The sequence below is a fragment of the Lepisosteus platostomus genome, chromosome 7 (assembly GCF_059453375.1).
Source record: "Lepisosteus platostomus isolate fLepPlt1 chromosome 7, fLepPlt1.hap1, whole genome shotgun sequence".
NCBI classification, from domain to species: domain Eukaryota; kingdom Metazoa; phylum Chordata; class Actinopteri; order Semionotiformes; family Lepisosteidae; genus Lepisosteus; species Lepisosteus platostomus.
The window spans coordinates 47,035,401-47,054,437 of record NC_142617.1 but is presented as its reverse complement, the minus strand read 5'-3'; the positions used below and the strand labels follow the sequence as shown (position 1 = coordinate 47,054,437).

Sequence of the window (19,037 nt, the reverse complement as noted above, 5' to 3'; positions counted from 1 at the left end):
ATTTGCTTTTAACTGTTTAAAGTGTTTTTACTGTTTTAATTCTTGTTTGTCAACTCTTACTCTAATAGGGTGCAGTTCTTTGTGTTCTTTTTCTGAGGTTAAACCTTTGCCATCAGTGTGTGCCCACAGACATGACGTCCTGCACAAAACTCCAAAAAATAAGTAATAAAATCTAATCATAGCTTTTTATCTAAAATTCACGCAATCTGGTTGTTAAGCAAAACAATCACTATTAAAATAAATAAAAACCACAGGTTTATAATAACATGTCGTGCAGAAATACTCATTAATTTGTTAACTGTATTTCAAATGCCTGTAGAGTTATTTTATGTTTCTAAAAGGGTAATAAAATATATTTTGAGTAACTGGCCCTTCCCAAAAGGTGGAAGAAGTTCAGGCATAAACTAAAACATATGTAATCTCTTCTGGTAAAATTGGAGTTTTATATATTTCGACTGCAGTGCACCTTAGAGTTATAAAATAGAAATGCTATTGTAATTGATTACACAAGCTATTTCCTTTAGCCTGCAGCAATGCTTCTCGCGTGTATACACCTACGCAAGCTTGATCTAGCTTCAAGTCCCCAACCACCTGCTGCCCATGCTTTTTCTTCACTGTGCCAGATTATGCTTACTCAGGTAGATAATTCACAGGCCCGAATCATCTTCGAAGTACTTTGAGAAGCTACTTTTTAAGGTGCTATATAAAATAAAGTTTTTTATTATTATTATTATTATTATTATTATTATTATTATTATTATTATTATTGACATTCTATTTGACCCTGTGGAATGGGGATGCCCAATCAAGAATGAAAATTTGTCAACAGAAAATGAGAAGGAATGATTGCCAAAACACACACAGACATGCTCTTTCTCTCATGGTTTCAGATCCCTCATAATTGAAGCTGACTGCTGTTTGGCTCAGGGATTTTAGGCACCATCAGATCTGTCAGACAGAGGTCCGTGTGAGGCAGCATAATAAATAATATTAGTATTGGACAGATGTGTAGTGTCATAACTAATCTTTTATTAACCTTATTGCAGTTTACTACAAACAGTATTCACTTAATAAAAGGATTCTGAAAGTTGAAAAACGCTATAGACATGAGTCCCCAGCATATTTTATGATAGGAAAATTGTGTGGCTTCTCACCTGCCCATTACAAGTAAGTTCAGAGTTCATTCAAACAAAGCACAGCTCTGTTCTCCTGCCTTCAGCAGGCTGGACTCATAAAGTGCATAATTAGGACCCCTGCATTAGATAGATTGAAGCTAAAATTTACAATTTTTTAACAAACAAAATCAGAAACTAAATAAATCTAATTGCATTTAAAATCTTGTTTATCTCAGAAATGTTATAGTATAGCTATAGTAAAAAATCACATGGCACACGTTCTGACACAAAGAGTCTTAAGATACAAAGTCTGGGCTTGACAGGCAGGCCCTGCAATTCAGTGGTGCTTCTGGGGCTGTTCTGGGTCACATGACAGAGTGCGAAGTGGTTACAACATGGGTGCTCTGACAAATTCTGGTTCATGGATTCATACTGTACATATGTGTTGTTATCGAATGGACATATTTATAGCCTGCAACTGGCAACTCACTGAAGCTAAACAGGTGTGAGCCTGTCCAGTACCTGGATTGGAGACCTCTTGGAAAGCTAAGGTTGCTGCTGGAAAAAGTTTTAGTGGGGACAGTAGGGGGCGCTCACTCTGCGGTTTGTGTGGGTCCTAATGCTGAAGTAAAGTGATAGGGACACTGTACAGTAAAAAGGCGCCGTCCATCGGATGAAATGTAAAACCAAGATCCTGACTCTCTGTGGTAAAAAATCCCAGGGTGTTGGGTTCATCACTCTGTTCTCCTCCCCACTGATAGCTGATGTGTGGTGAGCATTCTGGCGCACTATGGCTGCCGTCGCATCATCCAGGTGGGGCTGCACATTGGTGGTGTTGGAGGGGAGTCCCCATTACCTGTAAAGCGCTTTGAGTGGAGTGTCCAGAAAAAAGCTATATAAGTGTAAGGAATATCTATATCATATCTAGAAGTATAGTATCTAGAACTATCTGCCAGTTATATTAATAATTATGCATTGCTGGTGTCTGCTTTGAAGAGCTTGTTTTCTCTTGCAGTTACCAGGTTCAGGCTGTACCAGCGTGCGAAGCATGTATACAGTGAAGCTGCACGAGTGCTGGCATTTAAGGACGTTTGCAATGAGGCACCTGCCGGGGCGATCCAGCTGCTGGGGGAGCTGATGAACCAGAGCCATGCAAGCTGCAGAGACCTGTACGAGTGCAGCTGTCCAGAGCTGGATCAGCTAGTGGACACATGTCTGTGAGTCTACGAAATACCCCAAAGCCACCTTCACCTGTTTCATTCCTAGAACCAAAAATATACACTACTGTATGCAACCTAAATATTCTGCAACAAAATAAAAAACAGCAGTGGCTGATAAGGCAGGGGCAACGGATATTCCTTAAAATTCCAAAAAGATGCTTTACTGGAAGTCTTGATATCCTCCACAGATCTTTATAAATGAATGCCAAATAACAGGAACAGTCACTGCCATTGTATGGCTCAAAATTTTTTAAATCTGAGTACAAAAACAGAGTATGATGCTGGTTCTAGTGCTTCAAACAAGTGTGGATGTTTAAATGTGTGTGAACACACATTACAAAAACATCTTTCTTATTTTGATAAAAGCACATTAAACATAATAAAAATAAGCTAATCCTTATTTCAATGTACAATGGTCAAGAGGTCACTTACAATGGAAAGAGCTGGTCTGTCCCAGATTCTTTCCAGTTCCATAGAACATGTATTCACAGACCAGCTCTTTGTTTTTCTGTTTTACCTTCTTAGTGTAGCTCTAGGTCTTGTGACTTCACTTGGCAATCAAGAAAATAATTGCTATCACATCCCCTTTTGAAATATACATATAAGTTAAAATCAACCCCATTTGACAGGAGTATGGACTGTCGGATCAATGACAAAATGAGCACAGAACAAGAATATTATCATGGCCTGCTCTTTAGACTTGCATTGGATTCATGTTTTTAGGAGATATGACACAAAGCAAATGCAGATGAGATAGCCAGTGAAGTGATCATTTAGGATTTGAGTCAGTTTCCCCTGTTTCACTATTATAAATGTCCTCCCCTGTCCTGTGTCTAGGCTGTCAGGTGCAGCTGGCTCTCGACTGACTGGTGCTGGATGGGGAGGCTGTGTTGTGTCAATGGTACCAGTGGACAAGATGGATTCTTTTCTGCAGAAAGTACGATCTGCCTATTACAAGCCTGATGCCCGGAGAGCAGCTTTGGAAAAACAGAGTTTATTTGTCACAAAGCCTGGTGGAGGAGCTGCAATTTATTTGGAGGCCTAAAAAAGTAAAAAGTATGCTTTAATGCATCTGCAAAAAAAAGTTTTCTTTTCTACTTGTATATCATGATGGTGTTGGAAGTTTATGAGCAGCACACAGAAAAGTTTGTGATTGCTCAAACTGGGAACTTCACGAAAATCACATGTACAGTAGGTTTTTTAGGACATAATAACAGGAAAGGATGTTTTGTACACTAATACTTTTCAAACCTTTGGTTCTTTCTAAATAAAAAGAACATATTGAGCTGTCATTGATCAATGTGGGTTTTTTTTAATTTTCAGTCACCCATGCATTATTCTGCAGTGCTTTAGAGTTTAATCTGTCTCACCCTAATAAGTCAATAATCAAGTGCACTTAACAGAATGTGCTACAGCTACCAAACCAAGCCGTGGTGTGGTCTAGCAATCCAATGTTGTGGTGAATAAACCATGCCTAATAATACATCTGAACAAATAAAAACTAAAAAATGATATGAAGGCATTTTGATATTAGAAACAATTAGACTGAATGTAAAGAAAGACAAAATGAGCTGAATGTGTAAGAAACAAGAAAGAAACATTTACTGTACTTGATTTTGTCATAAAATATTTCTGCCATATGGCTAAGGGTATATTCCAAATTTCTTTGCTTTTTATTGCTATTATTATTTTTGTTTGTTTTTGTACTGGCACAAACCATTTGGCAATAACAACAAGGCGTGCTTAATTGTAATTCAGCAGTGCCATAACAGTTTTGAAACTCTATTCTTCCCCTCTGCCTGGAGAAACTTCAGAATCACTGTCTGCATTTTTCATCTCTTCTGCCTCAGTCTCACGCTCATCCTTTCTGTGATGCCGACTACCGGAGAAGGCAGCATGTTCCTAATGAAAATGCAAACCATGTGTGCAGTTGGAAAACAGTAGAAACTGATTTAATGATGCTTGTTTATGTCATGTACTGTAACCTTTTGGTGACAGTTTTTTTTTTTAAAGAACCAACATTAAGAAAAAACTATGCAATTACCATAAAATATAAATGGATTATTTTAAAATAAAGGACCAGCTTAGAGAATTAAGAAATAATAAAAAAGAAGTGGTTTAGTGATTTATGTTGCACACAACTGTATTTTACGTTAACTTTACATGTACTGTTTTCAAGTAAGTTTATATTATTTGTCTAATGTCAAAGTGCCTGCGTCATGCAGTTAGCTGAAAATAACATACCCATTTATGAATCAGCATCTCACTCTTGATCTTAATTTCTGTAGCGTTACACATTACTGCCCTTTTCATCCTATAAAAATGCAAAACATACACATTTAGAACATAGTTTATGGTTTATAGTTTATTTGTTAATATATAGGCTAAAAGTCAAGATTATGCAAGGGATGGTTGATGTCTGCAGTGCAGGATTTTACATGCAGGTAGAAAAAAAAATTACAAATACAAGATGGGAAACACTTAAAGCTAGAAAAGGCGTTTATGTTGGTACATCATTTACAACTTCTAAAACATTAACATTAAGGACAACAGTACATGCGTCATATTTCAATTTTTTAAATTAATGTAATTAGCAATGTGATCATGTCACTGCAGTGAGCTAAAGAGATATTGTAGGGCATGTTTTAGAGCTATGTAATAAAAACGTGTGTAGATATCAAAGTCAAATTCATGTGTCAATGCTTAACCTTAATCTTAGATTTTTTGAAGGCTGCCAAGTTACACTGTGCTGAAGATCACTTTAAATGGAAAAACACCTGGTTACTGTACTATTCTCTCTTTGGTGATACTGTATGGTGCTTTAGTTTCAATCAAATGAGCACTTGGATGGACTTCTATTGACTTTTCTAGATAAAGTGTAAGAAGCAAGAAGCAATGCAAAAGGCACACAAAATGATAGACTAGTTAAAAGTATAGATTTTAAATCAAGGGATGTAATGATATAACTGTCAAATGCACAAGTAAGACTTCATTTAGAATAATTTATACAATTCTGGTCACCGTTCTTCAAGAAAGATATTGCTGCTCTGGAATCAGTCCAGAGAAGAGCAACTATATACATTACCAAGCTCAAAGGAATGTCCTACAATAATAGGTTACAAGTGCTGAACCTTTTCAGTCTTGAACAAGAAGACTATGAGGGGACCTAATTTAAGTATTCAAAATCCTCAAAGGCACTGACAAAGTCAACCCAGAGGATTTCTCCAGAATCAACAGTGAAACACAAAACAGATGACAAACTGAAAGTACAGAGAAGTGCCTTTAAAACGGAAGAGTGAAAGGACTTCTTTTTGCAAAGGGGTTGTGGGAGTCTGGAACAAACTATGCAGCCATGTTGTCAAAGCCAGTTCCCTGACTTCTGTTAAGAAACAGCTGGACGATATTGATCAATCTGCTACTAATTGACAAACTGGCAAGATGGTCAGAAAGGCTCCCGCTCATTTTCAATTTTTCTTATGATCTTATGCTCTTAAATCAGCTGTTTAATTTGTCAAAATGAAAATATTTAAAGTTAGATTGTGGCTGTCCAGCACCAGTGTTGGCTACGCCTAGTATAGTGTCTTTTGGCTTGTTCTGTACCTTTAATTAAATTTAAAACCCCTTAGAAAAGCGTCTAAGAAATGAATTTGGTTAATTTTGTAATTGATTACTTACTGTAGGTTGGACAAATGCCTGCAGACATTATGCTCCACTGTACAAATGTATGCAGCAAATATTTTGTACATGCTTTTTTAACCTGGCATCAGGTATCATGCTTCTCTATCTTTCATACTGTCTTTAATACATAACAGAAAGCTTAAATTTTATGTTGTATAAAATGGACTGGACATATCAGTTAAAACACCTGTGTCAAAAGATGATTTCTCTGAGCCTTGATGCGGTTGAAGATCCACTCCACTGATCTCACTAGAAATCATGACAACACCCGGTACACACACACACAACTGATGCACAACTTGCCCTTATTTCAATAAAGTGATTTCTTTAGAAAAAAACTAATTATACATATATATTTTAATAGTCATACCGGTTTATCTGCAAAGTGTGGAGACGTTCTTCTTGATGTATTTCGGCAATGTCCTTCTCGGTTTCTTCACATAATCTGAAATATTAAGAAAATAATGCATATTACATGTAACTGTGGATCTCCTATTAGTAAATATTTTTAAAATAAATAATAGTTCTTTGCATCATAATAAGACTGCAAAATAAGTTCTTTATACAAGTTTTAATGGTGATATTATCAATCGCCTAATTTTTATTAAGGTATTTGACAGGGATAGAAACTACTCTCTTTTGTATAGCAACTAGTAAGTCAAATTTGAATTTAGCAAGTACAATTTAGGACTTGCATAGCAATTTGTAAATATATCATTCAAACAATTTGTGTATTAAAATGTCACGTTATTTTGACACTTGACAGTTGTTTTACAGTTACTTCAGTTGTTTGCCATTGCTTTTGTTTCTTTAAATACCTTTAGATTTTAATCAACTGAAAATACCATTCCACCATTTCCCTTGCGCAGCTTCCTTAATATTATTATATGTCATGATATTAAATAATATGGCAATATTGTTTCTGAATTGTTCCATTAAATATCTGACACCGACAGGTGTAATTTACAAGAGAAGCAAATTGTGTTAAACTTCCTGAGCTTTTACAATGCAGCTTTGTTTTGCATCCCATTCAGATGACCTTTGAATCTCAAACTGTGATGTAGTACCATTTATTTCCATTCCTAAAAATAAGTGCTAAAGTTGTAATGCTACAATTCACAGTACATCTTATTAAATGCGTTGCCACAGTATTCAGACTCTTGGAGTTTTCCACATTTTGTTGCTTTAAAGCTTGCAGTTAAGACACTTCAAAGTACCAATTAATATTTGTTATATAGACAACCTACTCCAAAAATTCAAATAAAAAACTACAAGTAAATATGTAATTAACATGAAAGAAAAAAATGAAAAAGAAATGATTGAATGTATTCAAGCCCTTTGCTGTGGCAAACCCAAATTACCTTTATAGCCAAAAAATTGGTTGAGTACAACTCAATAGTGGTTTTCAGGATTTCAGAATAAAAATATTTATTTTTTTACTCAGCCATGAAGACTATGGAACTTTCAAGCAAGTCAAGGAAAAATTAATTGAAAAGCACAGATTTGGAGAAGGCTACAAAATATCAAAGTTTCTGAATAGGTCTCCCTGTAAGCAAATCTAAATCAACAAGAAATAATGAAAATCAATCATCAATCAATAATATCCTGGCCTGTTTGGAAAAAAGGAAAACCCATATCTCGCACTTACTGTCCTTTACAGCAAAGAACCTAAGTAACCTGCAAAAACAATGCAAAAGGTGTTTTGTTCAGATAAGACCAAATTGGAACTTTGTGGTTTAATTGGCGGAGTGATGGCTAAGGATCTGCGCCTGTGTCTGGAAGGTTGCCGGTTCAAATCCCGCAGCCGGCAGAGGAATCCTACTCCATTGGGCTCCTGAGCAAGGCCCTTAGCCCCAAACTGCTCCAGGGGCGCTGTACAATGGCTGACCCTACGCTCTGACCCCAAGTTTCTCTCTGTCTGTGTGTCTGTGTGTCTCATGGAGAGCAAGCTGTGGAATGCGAAAAAGACAAATTCCTCATGCAAGAAATTGTATATGGCTAATAAAGAGATCTCAATTACCAGGCATTTGGCACAGACCCAACATGGCAGATCTCCCAAACAATAGTGTCCCTACAGTCTAGCATGGTGGAGGCAGCATCATTGTTCTCATCCCTTGGAGAAGAATAAGGATTCTTCTCCTTAAGAGGGACAGGAAAGCTTGTTATTACCAAAGGGAAAATGAAGTAAAGGCAAATACATTATTCAAGAAGAATGATCAAAAATTGCACAAAGCAAAGTTGGAAGACTTACTCAAAAAGTTCTCTTCCTGTCAAAGATACTTCCACCAAATATTGAGTTCTTGGGTCTGAATACTTAATGCAGTCAACATACACTATTTCAGTTTGTTCTCTTCAGTTTTTGCTGACATTTACTGTAACTTATCTCACCCTTAGAAGTCTTCAGCTTGAGTATCAAGATTCTGAATAAAATAAAAATGTTTATTTATCATCTTATATTTTAACACAATGGAACACCACAGCAATGGGCAGAATACGTTTGCAAGTCACTGTATAGTATATACGTTAAAATTAATATATAACACCAGCTCCGCTTACACGCAACTTAAAATCTTTAATGCCCTAAGAATTTCAGAACCTGAAAGATTCTGAAATGAAAACCCTGTGTCTCCTCTGAAACTTACTGAATATAATCCTTTTGAAGTTTGTTCCTGAATCGTTGAGTTTCACCAATAATATCTTGATATGTTGGTGTAAGTGGCGTGCTTTGGATACAGTTAAAGAACAGATGGACAGATTTGTTCATTTCATTTTAGCATCCTTGACATCTACATAGTACTTAAAGCTATCATATATACTGTAACGATTTACAGAGATAATAAGCATATTTCTCTTATAACTACTGTATATGCTTGCTGTTTTTTACATGTTGCTCTCTATTTTTGCATGTTTGGTGTAATAATTAGTATTAATAATTTGATGAGAATTATTGGTAGAAACAAAAAATTCAGTTGCAGCATTTATATTTGAACTGTTCTTCAGTTTTGGTAATTGAAAGTTGGAGACACTAAACACTTCACTATATCTTGAAAGTCTTTAATATTCATGTGAAAAGAAGGTGAATTAAACAAATTCTTGTGATTTTGTTTTTAGTTCTTTTTTAATTACTCCTTTAAAAAATAGCAAAGTAGGTGTACCAATATGAGTATGAATATATTAATATATGTATGTTTTGCTGACAGAATAAAATGCACAGTTATAATTTTAGGGAATTTCAGAACATTTTTTCTCGTGCGAATAAAATACATTTACGGGGTTTTCAACACAATTTTACTAAATTCTTATTCAAATTCACAGCGCTGTGCTAACGTGTACTTGGTACCACTAAAACAGGAAATACTTTTTTTTTTCCGCCTGACTAATGTGTAACTTTAGCTCAAACACTTGATGACGGTGATTAAATTACACTTTGGTCATGATTGATCTTGACTGCCATCTTCTCCAGCTTCTAAAGAAAGCATCTATCTTTTCTTGTGGGGGCACCTTAGACAAAATGTACCAGAACAAGTCAATGACAACCAAAATCTGAGAGGTTGGAATTACAAAGCAGCTGTTGGTTTCAACAAACCAGAGCTCAGAAAAAAGACTGGCATAGGTTCTTGAAAAGAATAGTGTATATATAAAAAATATCCCAACTTGAACTCTTTAAAGGCTCAAGAAAAATATTTACAATCTGTTGATGATGAGAGTTATTTGTAAAATAATATAATAATCTGAAAAGCCTAATCCTGAATACCCTAAAACTGTTTTGTAATAGTCCATAAACAATATATAACAAGAAATGTAGAGCTCAAAAGGTTGCATTTTATTTCACACAGTGAAAGCCTAAATATATGACACACCAAAACAGATAGCACTGATTCAACCCAACCATTAATTAGACCCTTAGAAAGAGGGCAGTTTAAAATATTAATTACACCTAATGTCAAACAGGGCAATGGCATTCTGAATGTTTCCTTTCTGAATTTTGAATGTGTCCCTTTTAAAATAAAGTACAGAATGTATGAATTTGCATTAAAAGAAAAAGAAAAGTACAATCCTGCTATTTATTGGTCTAAACCATATTCTACAATACATGAATTCTTCTTGCCACATAAATAAATTTTGAGTGGACAAGCTGCAAACATTCTGCAGGATAGTAAAATAACCTGTAAAGCAGTTGTAGTGTGGGATTCCCCTAAGCTATCATCTGGAAGTATTTTATCTGGCAAAGGAAGATGATTGTTACAGCGATGATAACAAAGATGATGTCCATGAATAGGAAGCCTTTGGGAAAAAAAACTTATCTTGGTTCAATATAATTTCTTCCAAAAAACAGTCTGCTGGAAGCAATTACAGATTAAAGGAAAGTTAAAACTAAGCATGAAGAAGAGCTCCGATTCCGAAAGTCATTAGTCTTTTGTGTAAATTATTATCTATAGACCCAATATAATACAGATAAAATCTTTTAAACAACTTCTTTCTCGTACATTTTGTTACTTTTGTGTGAGAAATTGTGTGTTCCAATTAAAAAGTCAGATGCTGCCAGGACGTCTCTGGCCCTCTTCGTTATTCTTCATTGTGAAAATCACTTATTTTTCTACTTCTTTGTGTTGGTGGTTTGTGTGGCATAGACATTTTTAAGCAGTCCGGTGGAGCTTTTGGAAGGATATGGTAACTTGCGTATTTCTGTGCGCTTCACGTGCTGTCCCCCCGCGGTGTGGGGGATTCCGTGCAGCTGAAGGTAGCGGGCTACCAGGGGGCTCTGACCACCAGGCATGAATGGCACATGTTCCGACTCTGGATTAGGACCGATGGAATGAGACTAAAAAACACGAAAGAAAAGAATCCTAATTTACAGTTCGCATGAGTGATTACACAGTATGTCCAATTTTAAGGAGTCTGTTATCTCATTTTACTCAAATCAAAACAGATGTGACAATTTTAATTACATTAAAATACTATGTACTATAAGTGCATAATAAATACCGCATGGATATTTAATGGCTGGCTTTTCTTTCCTAGAGAGAAATAATGTAATTAGTTAAACAGGTATATTAACAACCCAAAATGCTTTTATAAAAAGACACATTTTATGTGTTCAGAAATGTTATTGTCATAGGTTCTGCATGAATTGCAAAGCTGCCACACAAATAACCGCGATGTTATATAATAGCAGGTTAGACAAAATCTAGTAACGCATTATTCAGATTTGCTATAGAAACCACAGTGAGTCACTGATACATGCCATTGACTCTGAACATGTCAAGAGGGTATGTTCTTGACTTTTTATGCCATAAATTACAATTTTTTTCATGGTTTCTTAGGGTTGGGTCAATTACAAATCATCAAAACTTTATGACCTCTGTATTTGTGTGATGTCTGGTTATGGTCAGTAAAATGTATCAAGTGATTAGATTCATCTGTGCTGAATTAAGGCTTTCCCAACCATGGAAGCTTGATTAAACAGTGCTACACCATGAAACTGGGAAATATGAAGCAAAACCCTCAGGAGCAGAATCAATGAGGTATCAGGATCCAAACAGCACTCGAGAGTACTAACACTCCCGGGTAGTCCCAAAGGCCTTTAACTGATTTAAAACTACTCTCATGTTGCAACAGAAACAAAGTGAACATCATCAGTATATTTCATCATGCATGCAAAACACGTAAGCATTGAATAACTAAATCATTTGTAGAAGGTCAAAAGCAAGCACAATTCCAACCTCTCTCGATTTCCTTGCAAAGACCCCTGTCTTGACATCTGTTGTAGCACCACTTTCTCTCTTGGCAGCAAAAGGCACTGTCTGCACAACACTTATCTTCCTTTTATTCTTTATTAATTCTTCAAGGTTAAAGGCCATCTGACATTGTGTCCCTGTAACATATAATAAAGAAACAGAGCAAGAGACACTTTTATTGGTAAATACATTCATACTGCATACATTACTAAATAGATTTATATAGAAATGTTGTTATATTTATTCCACTGGTTCTCCACATTCACACGAACATTGCAATGCCTTGTTGTAGCGTTTTGACAGTATTATGTCTTGATGAAATTTGGAAAATTAAAATCTACTGTATGTAGTCCTCCCTTACAAATGTAGAACCAGGATACAATTGATAATAAATAACTGATCACAAGAAGTTTTTTTTAGGCTTAGTGGCAGACCGCTTCCTTCAGGGCATAAAGAAATACATGTGACAAAAACACCATCTTCAATCAAAAAAGTTCAGCTATGGCTTCTGAACAACTACAGGTTTAAAAACATGCTGCTGGACTGGAAGAGGGAGAAGGATGGTCTCCTGACAAAAGAGCAAACTCCTAATGCTCTTCAGGGCTATAACATCCGTGAACACACGCACAATGTACAGTATACTTCAGAATTTCAAGCTTAGCCGAAAACTCAAGCTCTCCAAAGGGGAAAAGAGGACAAACATAAGTTGAAACAGAACCAATAGAGGCTGTTGAACCTAAAGAAGGCTCCAAAGATTTCAGCGTGAAACTGATTGTCTATATAATTCAACTTCTTGCATAGACACATACAATGTATCTGTCCATGTATCTGTCCATATGTCTTTGCTTGTTTATGTCCAAAATCAACAATTTCCATAAGAAAAGAGACTGTGCCTTCAGAGTTCTGTTAATCCTGCAATCCTATTAGTCTTGATGCATTCATAACCTGTCGTAACATGGAAACAGATTTTGTTTTCAATTAATTATTTATTGTTACCACCAGTTTCCCTGAAAAATGTCAGCAATGCAGTGTTGCTCTGGTGGCAGTGAATATATACAAGGAGGCAATTATATGTTTTTGTAGGGCTCAAAGTATATCCATTTAATTACAACCCTGTGTTTGTTTAACACTTTTCATCCCAAAGGATCCCACAATTCTTTATACATGGGAGAGGACCCACTTCATCCACCACAGAAGTGCAGCCCCAATGCACAGCAGATGAGGTTGAAAACTTGAAAATTTACTTTATCAGCAAATTAGGAGGAAAGACTGCTCAAACCCACAGATGAATACAGTGGGGGTGATATCTTTATTTTTTAAAGTTTCAAGGGATCTTTAATGACAAATTAGTCAAGTACAAGACTGTATCATATAAAATACGACACCTCCTAGTGCCAGTCTGGGTTTCTACAGACCAATGTTATAAAGCAAGAGCATTATTAGATCATAATTCAATTTCTTAAAGTATGTTAAATCATATCCCATACTATATAGCATAGTTCGCCAGTCACCATATTGGGGCACTGCTAATAGAATTTCTGCTCCAGAGTGAAGAGTGCCATCTACTGATTACTGACCTGGCCAAGCTTTGCTCATTTTCTCAGATCTGATGAGATCAGACTACAAGGTGGCACAGCTGCTGTCAAAGTTAAAGGGAGCTATGACAAGTTAACTGATACAGTACCACCAGTTAACCTCACTGCGGATATCAGAGACAAACACAAGAGGTGACCTCTACAATTAATCTTTTAAATTAAAAACGCATAAACCCATATCTCATTTAAATGAGGCTTGAAAGTGTCTTTTATAATATGTATAGTACATATCTAAGAACAACAAAACCAAATTAAATGAATAGTTTAAAGTATAGAGTCATCTCGGATTAGAATTTTCCTGGTTTATTTTCAGAACACTTTTTTAATACCACGAAAGCACCTCCACGTTTATTTCAGGAAAGGCACTGTTTCTTAAATACAGCATATCAACGGACATTAGCGTTTAGCAACAACAGTTAAGAAAATGATCCCACACAGCTGCCAGTGCATTATCTAGGATCTATAAAGTCCCTAGCCACTGAAGAACTGACTGTATGTTCATAGTCTGGACAGAACCTCATTAGATCACAGTTAATTTAGTTTCTTGAAGTGCATGAAACCAGAACTGTTTTTAATTAAGGTGCTTCTCGTGACTCCATACTAAATAAAATAGGATTGCCACTTTCATTGGAAAGAGAAAAATATACAGTGCCAAAAATAACAATAAAGTTGATGTTTCTTTTTGTAAAAGCAGCTTGTCAGGAATTAAAGAAATAGTCTTTGGCTATTCCCAGCTGTAGCCTAAAATCTAATTTGGCTAAGATGTTGGTATTTTAACATTATCAGTGACCCTATTGAAATTACCTAAGGAATTCAGTCCATTTTATGTGCCAGTATGATAGACTTCACACTTTGGAAAGCTTTGTAATACATTGTTTTTATACAGGAAAGGCTGTGAAAGTTCAAAGTCCTCTTCCTGGCTAGGTTTCTTTATATTGAACACATATTTAGATATTCTCTTCCTAGTCTATGTAACATAGCTAAAAAACTTTTATTATTATTATTTATTTTATTTTATTGGTTAAGAACTCGGTCTTACTGATGTAACATTTAGGAAAATATTTAACGTGATATAGAGGGTTAATCTTTTTTGTTTTCTTCTGTTACCCCTAGGATGACATTTACCTGCTAGCACAGCCTCATTTTGTGATAGTGCTAATTCGTGTTTCATATTCCATAGAATGATTATGTAAAATAGATAATAGTATATTAATCATTATAACTAAACCAAATCTTAAAATTATTGCAGTGGGCCTGTTTAGGTTTAATACCTAAAAAGCACAGGGTCTTTTATCTAAAACACTTAGATGGCTTTTAAAACAAAGTTGTTTTAATTGTGAAGTTAAATGCTTACAAAAATAACTATAACTAAGCAAATTAAATATGAAACGTTTTCAGAGCAATTGGTTTGGCAAGCAAAATAATTTGAACATTGAAGAACATTATTATAACAATAAATAGCATCTAACACATCACTGCAATGTAGTTTACGCAGAATCCACATTTTATTTTGCTACAGTAATTATTTCCATGTAGATTTCCCACCCGCTTGACTCAATACTTGCTGGTAGCAGCTTTGAAAAAGCAGAACTGCAAGTCTTTTTAGAAGAGTCTCTACCAACTTTTCCCACTGGATTGGTACAATGTTCACCTATTCTTCGTTGCAAACTTGCTCAAGATCTATAAAGGTGGTTAGAGATTGTTGATAGATAGCAATTTTGTCTTTATATGGTTTTTGGCTTTCTACATGTGATAACCTTGCCTGTCATAGCTCCAGAAAGTCTCACTAAGTTCAAAAGATTTCCATAAGAAATTAATTTAAAAATATAATGATTTTTTTTTAATAAGACAATTCTCACTACCAGTTTGCTAACCATTAGGAAGTGGTTCAGACCCAAGAACAAGACTAGACTGACTGCCAGGAGCACAAGTACCCAGAAATAAACTCGAAGCTCCATCTCCAGCATCCCCTAAAGGGCAGGGCAAAACTCCATTTCATCCCAGGCAGAGTCTGTAACCCCACACAAAATGGCAGACAATAACAAACAATACAAAGAAGACAAAATAACACTTAAAAGGAAACAAATGACATCTTCATCTCAGCACACCTTTAGCCCTGATTTATTTCTGGAAGATCTTGGTTTAATGGTTAAATCTTTTGGCTTGAAATTCAATAACTGACTGGGGAACGTTACTGAGATATGTATTTATTCTGAGATCATGTGAACCACTAGTATTCCATGCATACTTGAGCCATCCAACTAATTTTCTGACATTTGAAAGTAATTTTGTGTACCTGAACAAGATTAAGTTTGAGGTAGCAAAGTTGGAGACCATTTATGCAACCAACATGAATGAGTTTTTGAATCCTGAATTAGTTTTTGAATTTTTATTGCAATTAACGTACTTCACATGTTTGGTTTGAGCATTCATGTTGATTATAATTGTCACTTTAAAAACATGTAATAAAACAAAGAGTTGTATGCAAATAACCGTATCTATAAATGACTTGCTTGCCGTTTTCTACGATGTTTATCTACATTTTTTGTACACGTTCAATCAGTCATAATTAAACAAGATTGAATATGATGTAAAATACTTTATCATAACTCTGAGTAGTTTAAGAACCATACATTTCTAATTGCAATTATTCTAATACACTATTTATCTAAAATTCTTAAATTAGGAACACTTATTCCTTTGAGGAGGTAGGAGTCGATATTGAACACTGATAAAAAAAATGTGTGTGTGGGGGGGGGGCGTTCTTATTCTTATTCAGAAGAATCTTCCTTGAATTTGTAAGGAACTCTTCATCCCTGAGGCTTCTATAACCAAGGGGGGACCCACTTCATCGTCCAGTAAAGTGCACTCTGTACCAGCAGCCCCACCACACAGCAGATCAGGTGGGGAAGGTGGAAATTACTTAAGCAGTTGAATAAAAGAGAACATTTAGGGAGGCCAGATTCCATACACTCAGTGTGGATTTAAGTCAGGACACCAGGGTTAATGCCTCTACCTTTACAAACTTTGCTATAGGATCTTTAATGTCCAAGTAGTTTTTCTGAAATGTCAGAAATAATCTTTCGGACTCAAATGTCGTTAAAAGGAGCCATCGTCTTTAATATGTGCTGATAAAATTAATTTTAAAACTTAACTCAATACGATTTTTTCCTTTGTTGTTCGGTGTTCATATTGTTGTTCGGTGTTCATCTTAAAACAAGATGAAATGTCACAGTGTTTGAGGAAAGCAAATATTTTCAGCTCAACTATGTTAGTGAATCTGGAAAAACACACAATGAAATACATGGGTGAAACACAAGCTGGTCACATGGTGTAATAATTCTTGTCTTATAAAGCAATGTTTAATTACCCATACCTAAAATAAATAGAAAAATAAATTATTTAAAATTCAAATCTGAAATCAGAGGCTGAAAAAAAAAGCCAAGGCATAATTCTGCCTTGCATGAGAGAAACAGGCACAACAGCAGAAAACGCTTCAGTGCTGACAGACGTTTCACACCTCATTCCTGTTGGTGAACTGTAAGAATCCGTCACCTTTTGTTGCATTAACACATAATTCTGCTGGGATCAAGGAAGAGCAGCTTCAAAGAGCAAACTTCATTAGTCAGGAAAAGCCAGTTTCTCAAACAGCCCTGTGCTGTAAGGTAAAGCAACCAGTGGCTGAAAATGAGGTCCCTTCTTTGAAGACTACTGTTTAAAACAGATCTCATCAATTAAACCCTGTTGCCTCAAATAAGTACAATTTAAATTGCCTGGAAATACTACACTAAAGTGACCCTAAGAACAAGATCAATTAGATGCTCAGTTATATGTAAGTCACTTAGTTTTCTGGAAGATTAAAAAATAAACTGCCATTTGTTATTGAAATAAACATCACAGTGTTTTTTTCACAATTTCTTTGAAATGGTTTCTTTTTAATATTGTATACAATTATATTCCATACTAGACAGTTACTTTAGAAACAAACATTGTGTGTATATTTGTCATGTTAGCCTTCATGACCATAAACTGTTTTCTTAAAATTTTAGTCTGTGCACTGAACAGCTAAAATACAACAGACTGGTTGATAGGAAACTTACATTTTCATACCCAGCCCTTACCTTTGTGTACTGACAATGTTGATGATGAAAGGGAAGTTCATATAGACACCATCTTCTTTTCAGGAAAAGACCTTCACACCCATCAAATAACTCTAAAAGCTACATTTTCCTTGGTCTTCTAAATTGTGAATATATATATATATCAATATTTTCTTCAAAACATTTCCAGGCCAAAAAGACAATGCATTTGTATTTGGCATGCAATGTGCTTATACAGTACATAGACAAATGTAGAAAGGCATCTGCTCCCTAAGCAGTTCAATTATTATGGAATTCAGAAGCACAAGCGCCTTCACCAGCATAGTCCAACTCCAGCTAAACCCAATGTCTAATAATAGTTTGACCTTAAACACAGTCCATTATTTAAATGAAAGCATAGCTGTATAAACTTACATCACAACAGAGTGAGTGTTTATTAAACAGTAAAATGTTACCAACTGCAATGTTTCCTTTTACGAAATCTTTTAAGAGAACAGTGATTTCATTTGACTTTATTGTGTTAAAGTACTTGTTTAGCATATGGAGTGAATTTTGTCAGTGTATAAGCACTCATTTGTAAGCCAGATCAAAATAATAGAGTTGATTGATAAAAGCCAAGCAAAGAAATTACATATTAGTAAAGCCCATACAATATTGCAGGTAAAGATTTACGTATTTAAGTTTTATTTCCTATCCTATAATAGAACTAATTATGATTAGAACCGATTATAATAGAACTATTATGAACATCTAGAATCTTTCCTAGGACACTTTGTTTATTCATTGTTATTTAACTTACTAAGCAATTTTAGTTTTAATAGTATGGAATACTAGAAACTATCCTCATAGGAATTCTTGATGATGACTTATAACATTTCTAGTACACTTTCTATTTGCCTTTAAACACTTTTACTATTACTTTTCTTGAAGTGGACAGATGTGATTCCTTTCCATAGCACAAGGATTAAAACCTTTTGGTTTTGCATGATGAAGCTTTGGATTAGTTTTATAGAATAAATGCTCTAAGTATTTACCTACCAAATTGATCGCCTTACTAAGCTTAACCCAGAATATTTATCATCACTATGACAGACAGCAGTTACACGGAGACAGATCTTAATCATAGTAATGCTTTTAGTAGTAATCTGTTTTAAATTCAATAATTTCTGTTTAAAATGAGCTATTTATTCCTTAACAATCTTTAAATGACAAAAAATACTCAATACTTTGTCTAAGTACAAGTACATGTAAATGTACTAAGTATTTACATGTCTTAGTACATGTAAATAGAGTTAAAGTTAGAGAACATTCTAGTTGTGCACAGCACCCTAATGTAAAAACTGTTTTGAAACTATATTGGCTCAGTTTAAACTACTCTACTTAGTGCTGGGCATGTTTGCGTGTCCCATTGCAATAATGTTAGTGTTCTCATATTGTAATAACTGTGTCAGATTTAACAATGGTAGTCCATTAAAATAACAGGTATAGCTTTATTGTCTGAAACCTTTTCAAAATGTGCAAATAATTTCCGGAGTTCCCAAGCTCTTGTCAATAATCAATTTGCCATAAAACAAAAAGACTGGGAGAAATT

General features: G+C 35.1%; 2 protein-coding genes across 4 annotated transcripts in view; one reads left to right on the top strand and one right to left on the bottom strand.

Annotated features, from left to right (window-relative positions):
- The window catches only part of galk2 (galactokinase 2), a 30,745-nt gene extending 27,118 nt beyond the window's left edge, over positions 1-3,627 (top strand). Inside the window, exons 10-11 of the mRNA XM_088640827.1 lie at positions 2,131-2,332; positions 3,173-3,627. Coding sequence (XP_088496953.1) covers positions 2,131-2,332; positions 3,173-3,380 — 410 coding nt within the window. The 3' untranslated portion in view covers positions 3,381-3,627. The remainder of the gene's footprint in view (positions 1-2,130; positions 2,333-3,172) is intronic.
- Positions 1,008-19,037, bottom strand: part of LOC148658976 (protein FAM227B-like) — a 50,910-nt gene continuing 32,880 nt past the window's right edge. For 2 of the 3 annotated variants that reach the window (XM_088640826.1, XM_088640825.1), the window contains exons 11-16: positions 11,737-11,888; positions 10,679-10,835; positions 8,656-8,728; positions 6,384-6,458; positions 4,580-4,649; positions 1,008-4,237 (exon numbers count right to left, since the gene is read on the bottom strand). In XM_088640826.1, coding sequence (XP_088496952.1) covers positions 4,118-4,237; positions 4,580-4,649; positions 6,384-6,458; positions 8,656-8,728; positions 10,679-10,835; positions 11,737-11,888 — 647 coding nt within the window. In that variant the 3' untranslated portion in view covers positions 1,008-4,117. Of the gene's footprint in view, positions 4,238-4,579; positions 4,650-6,383; positions 6,459-8,033; positions 8,153-8,264; positions 8,434-8,655; positions 8,729-10,678; positions 10,836-11,736; positions 11,889-19,037 lie in introns of those variants that run through there. The other variant, XR_015940277.1, reaches the window with a different exon arrangement.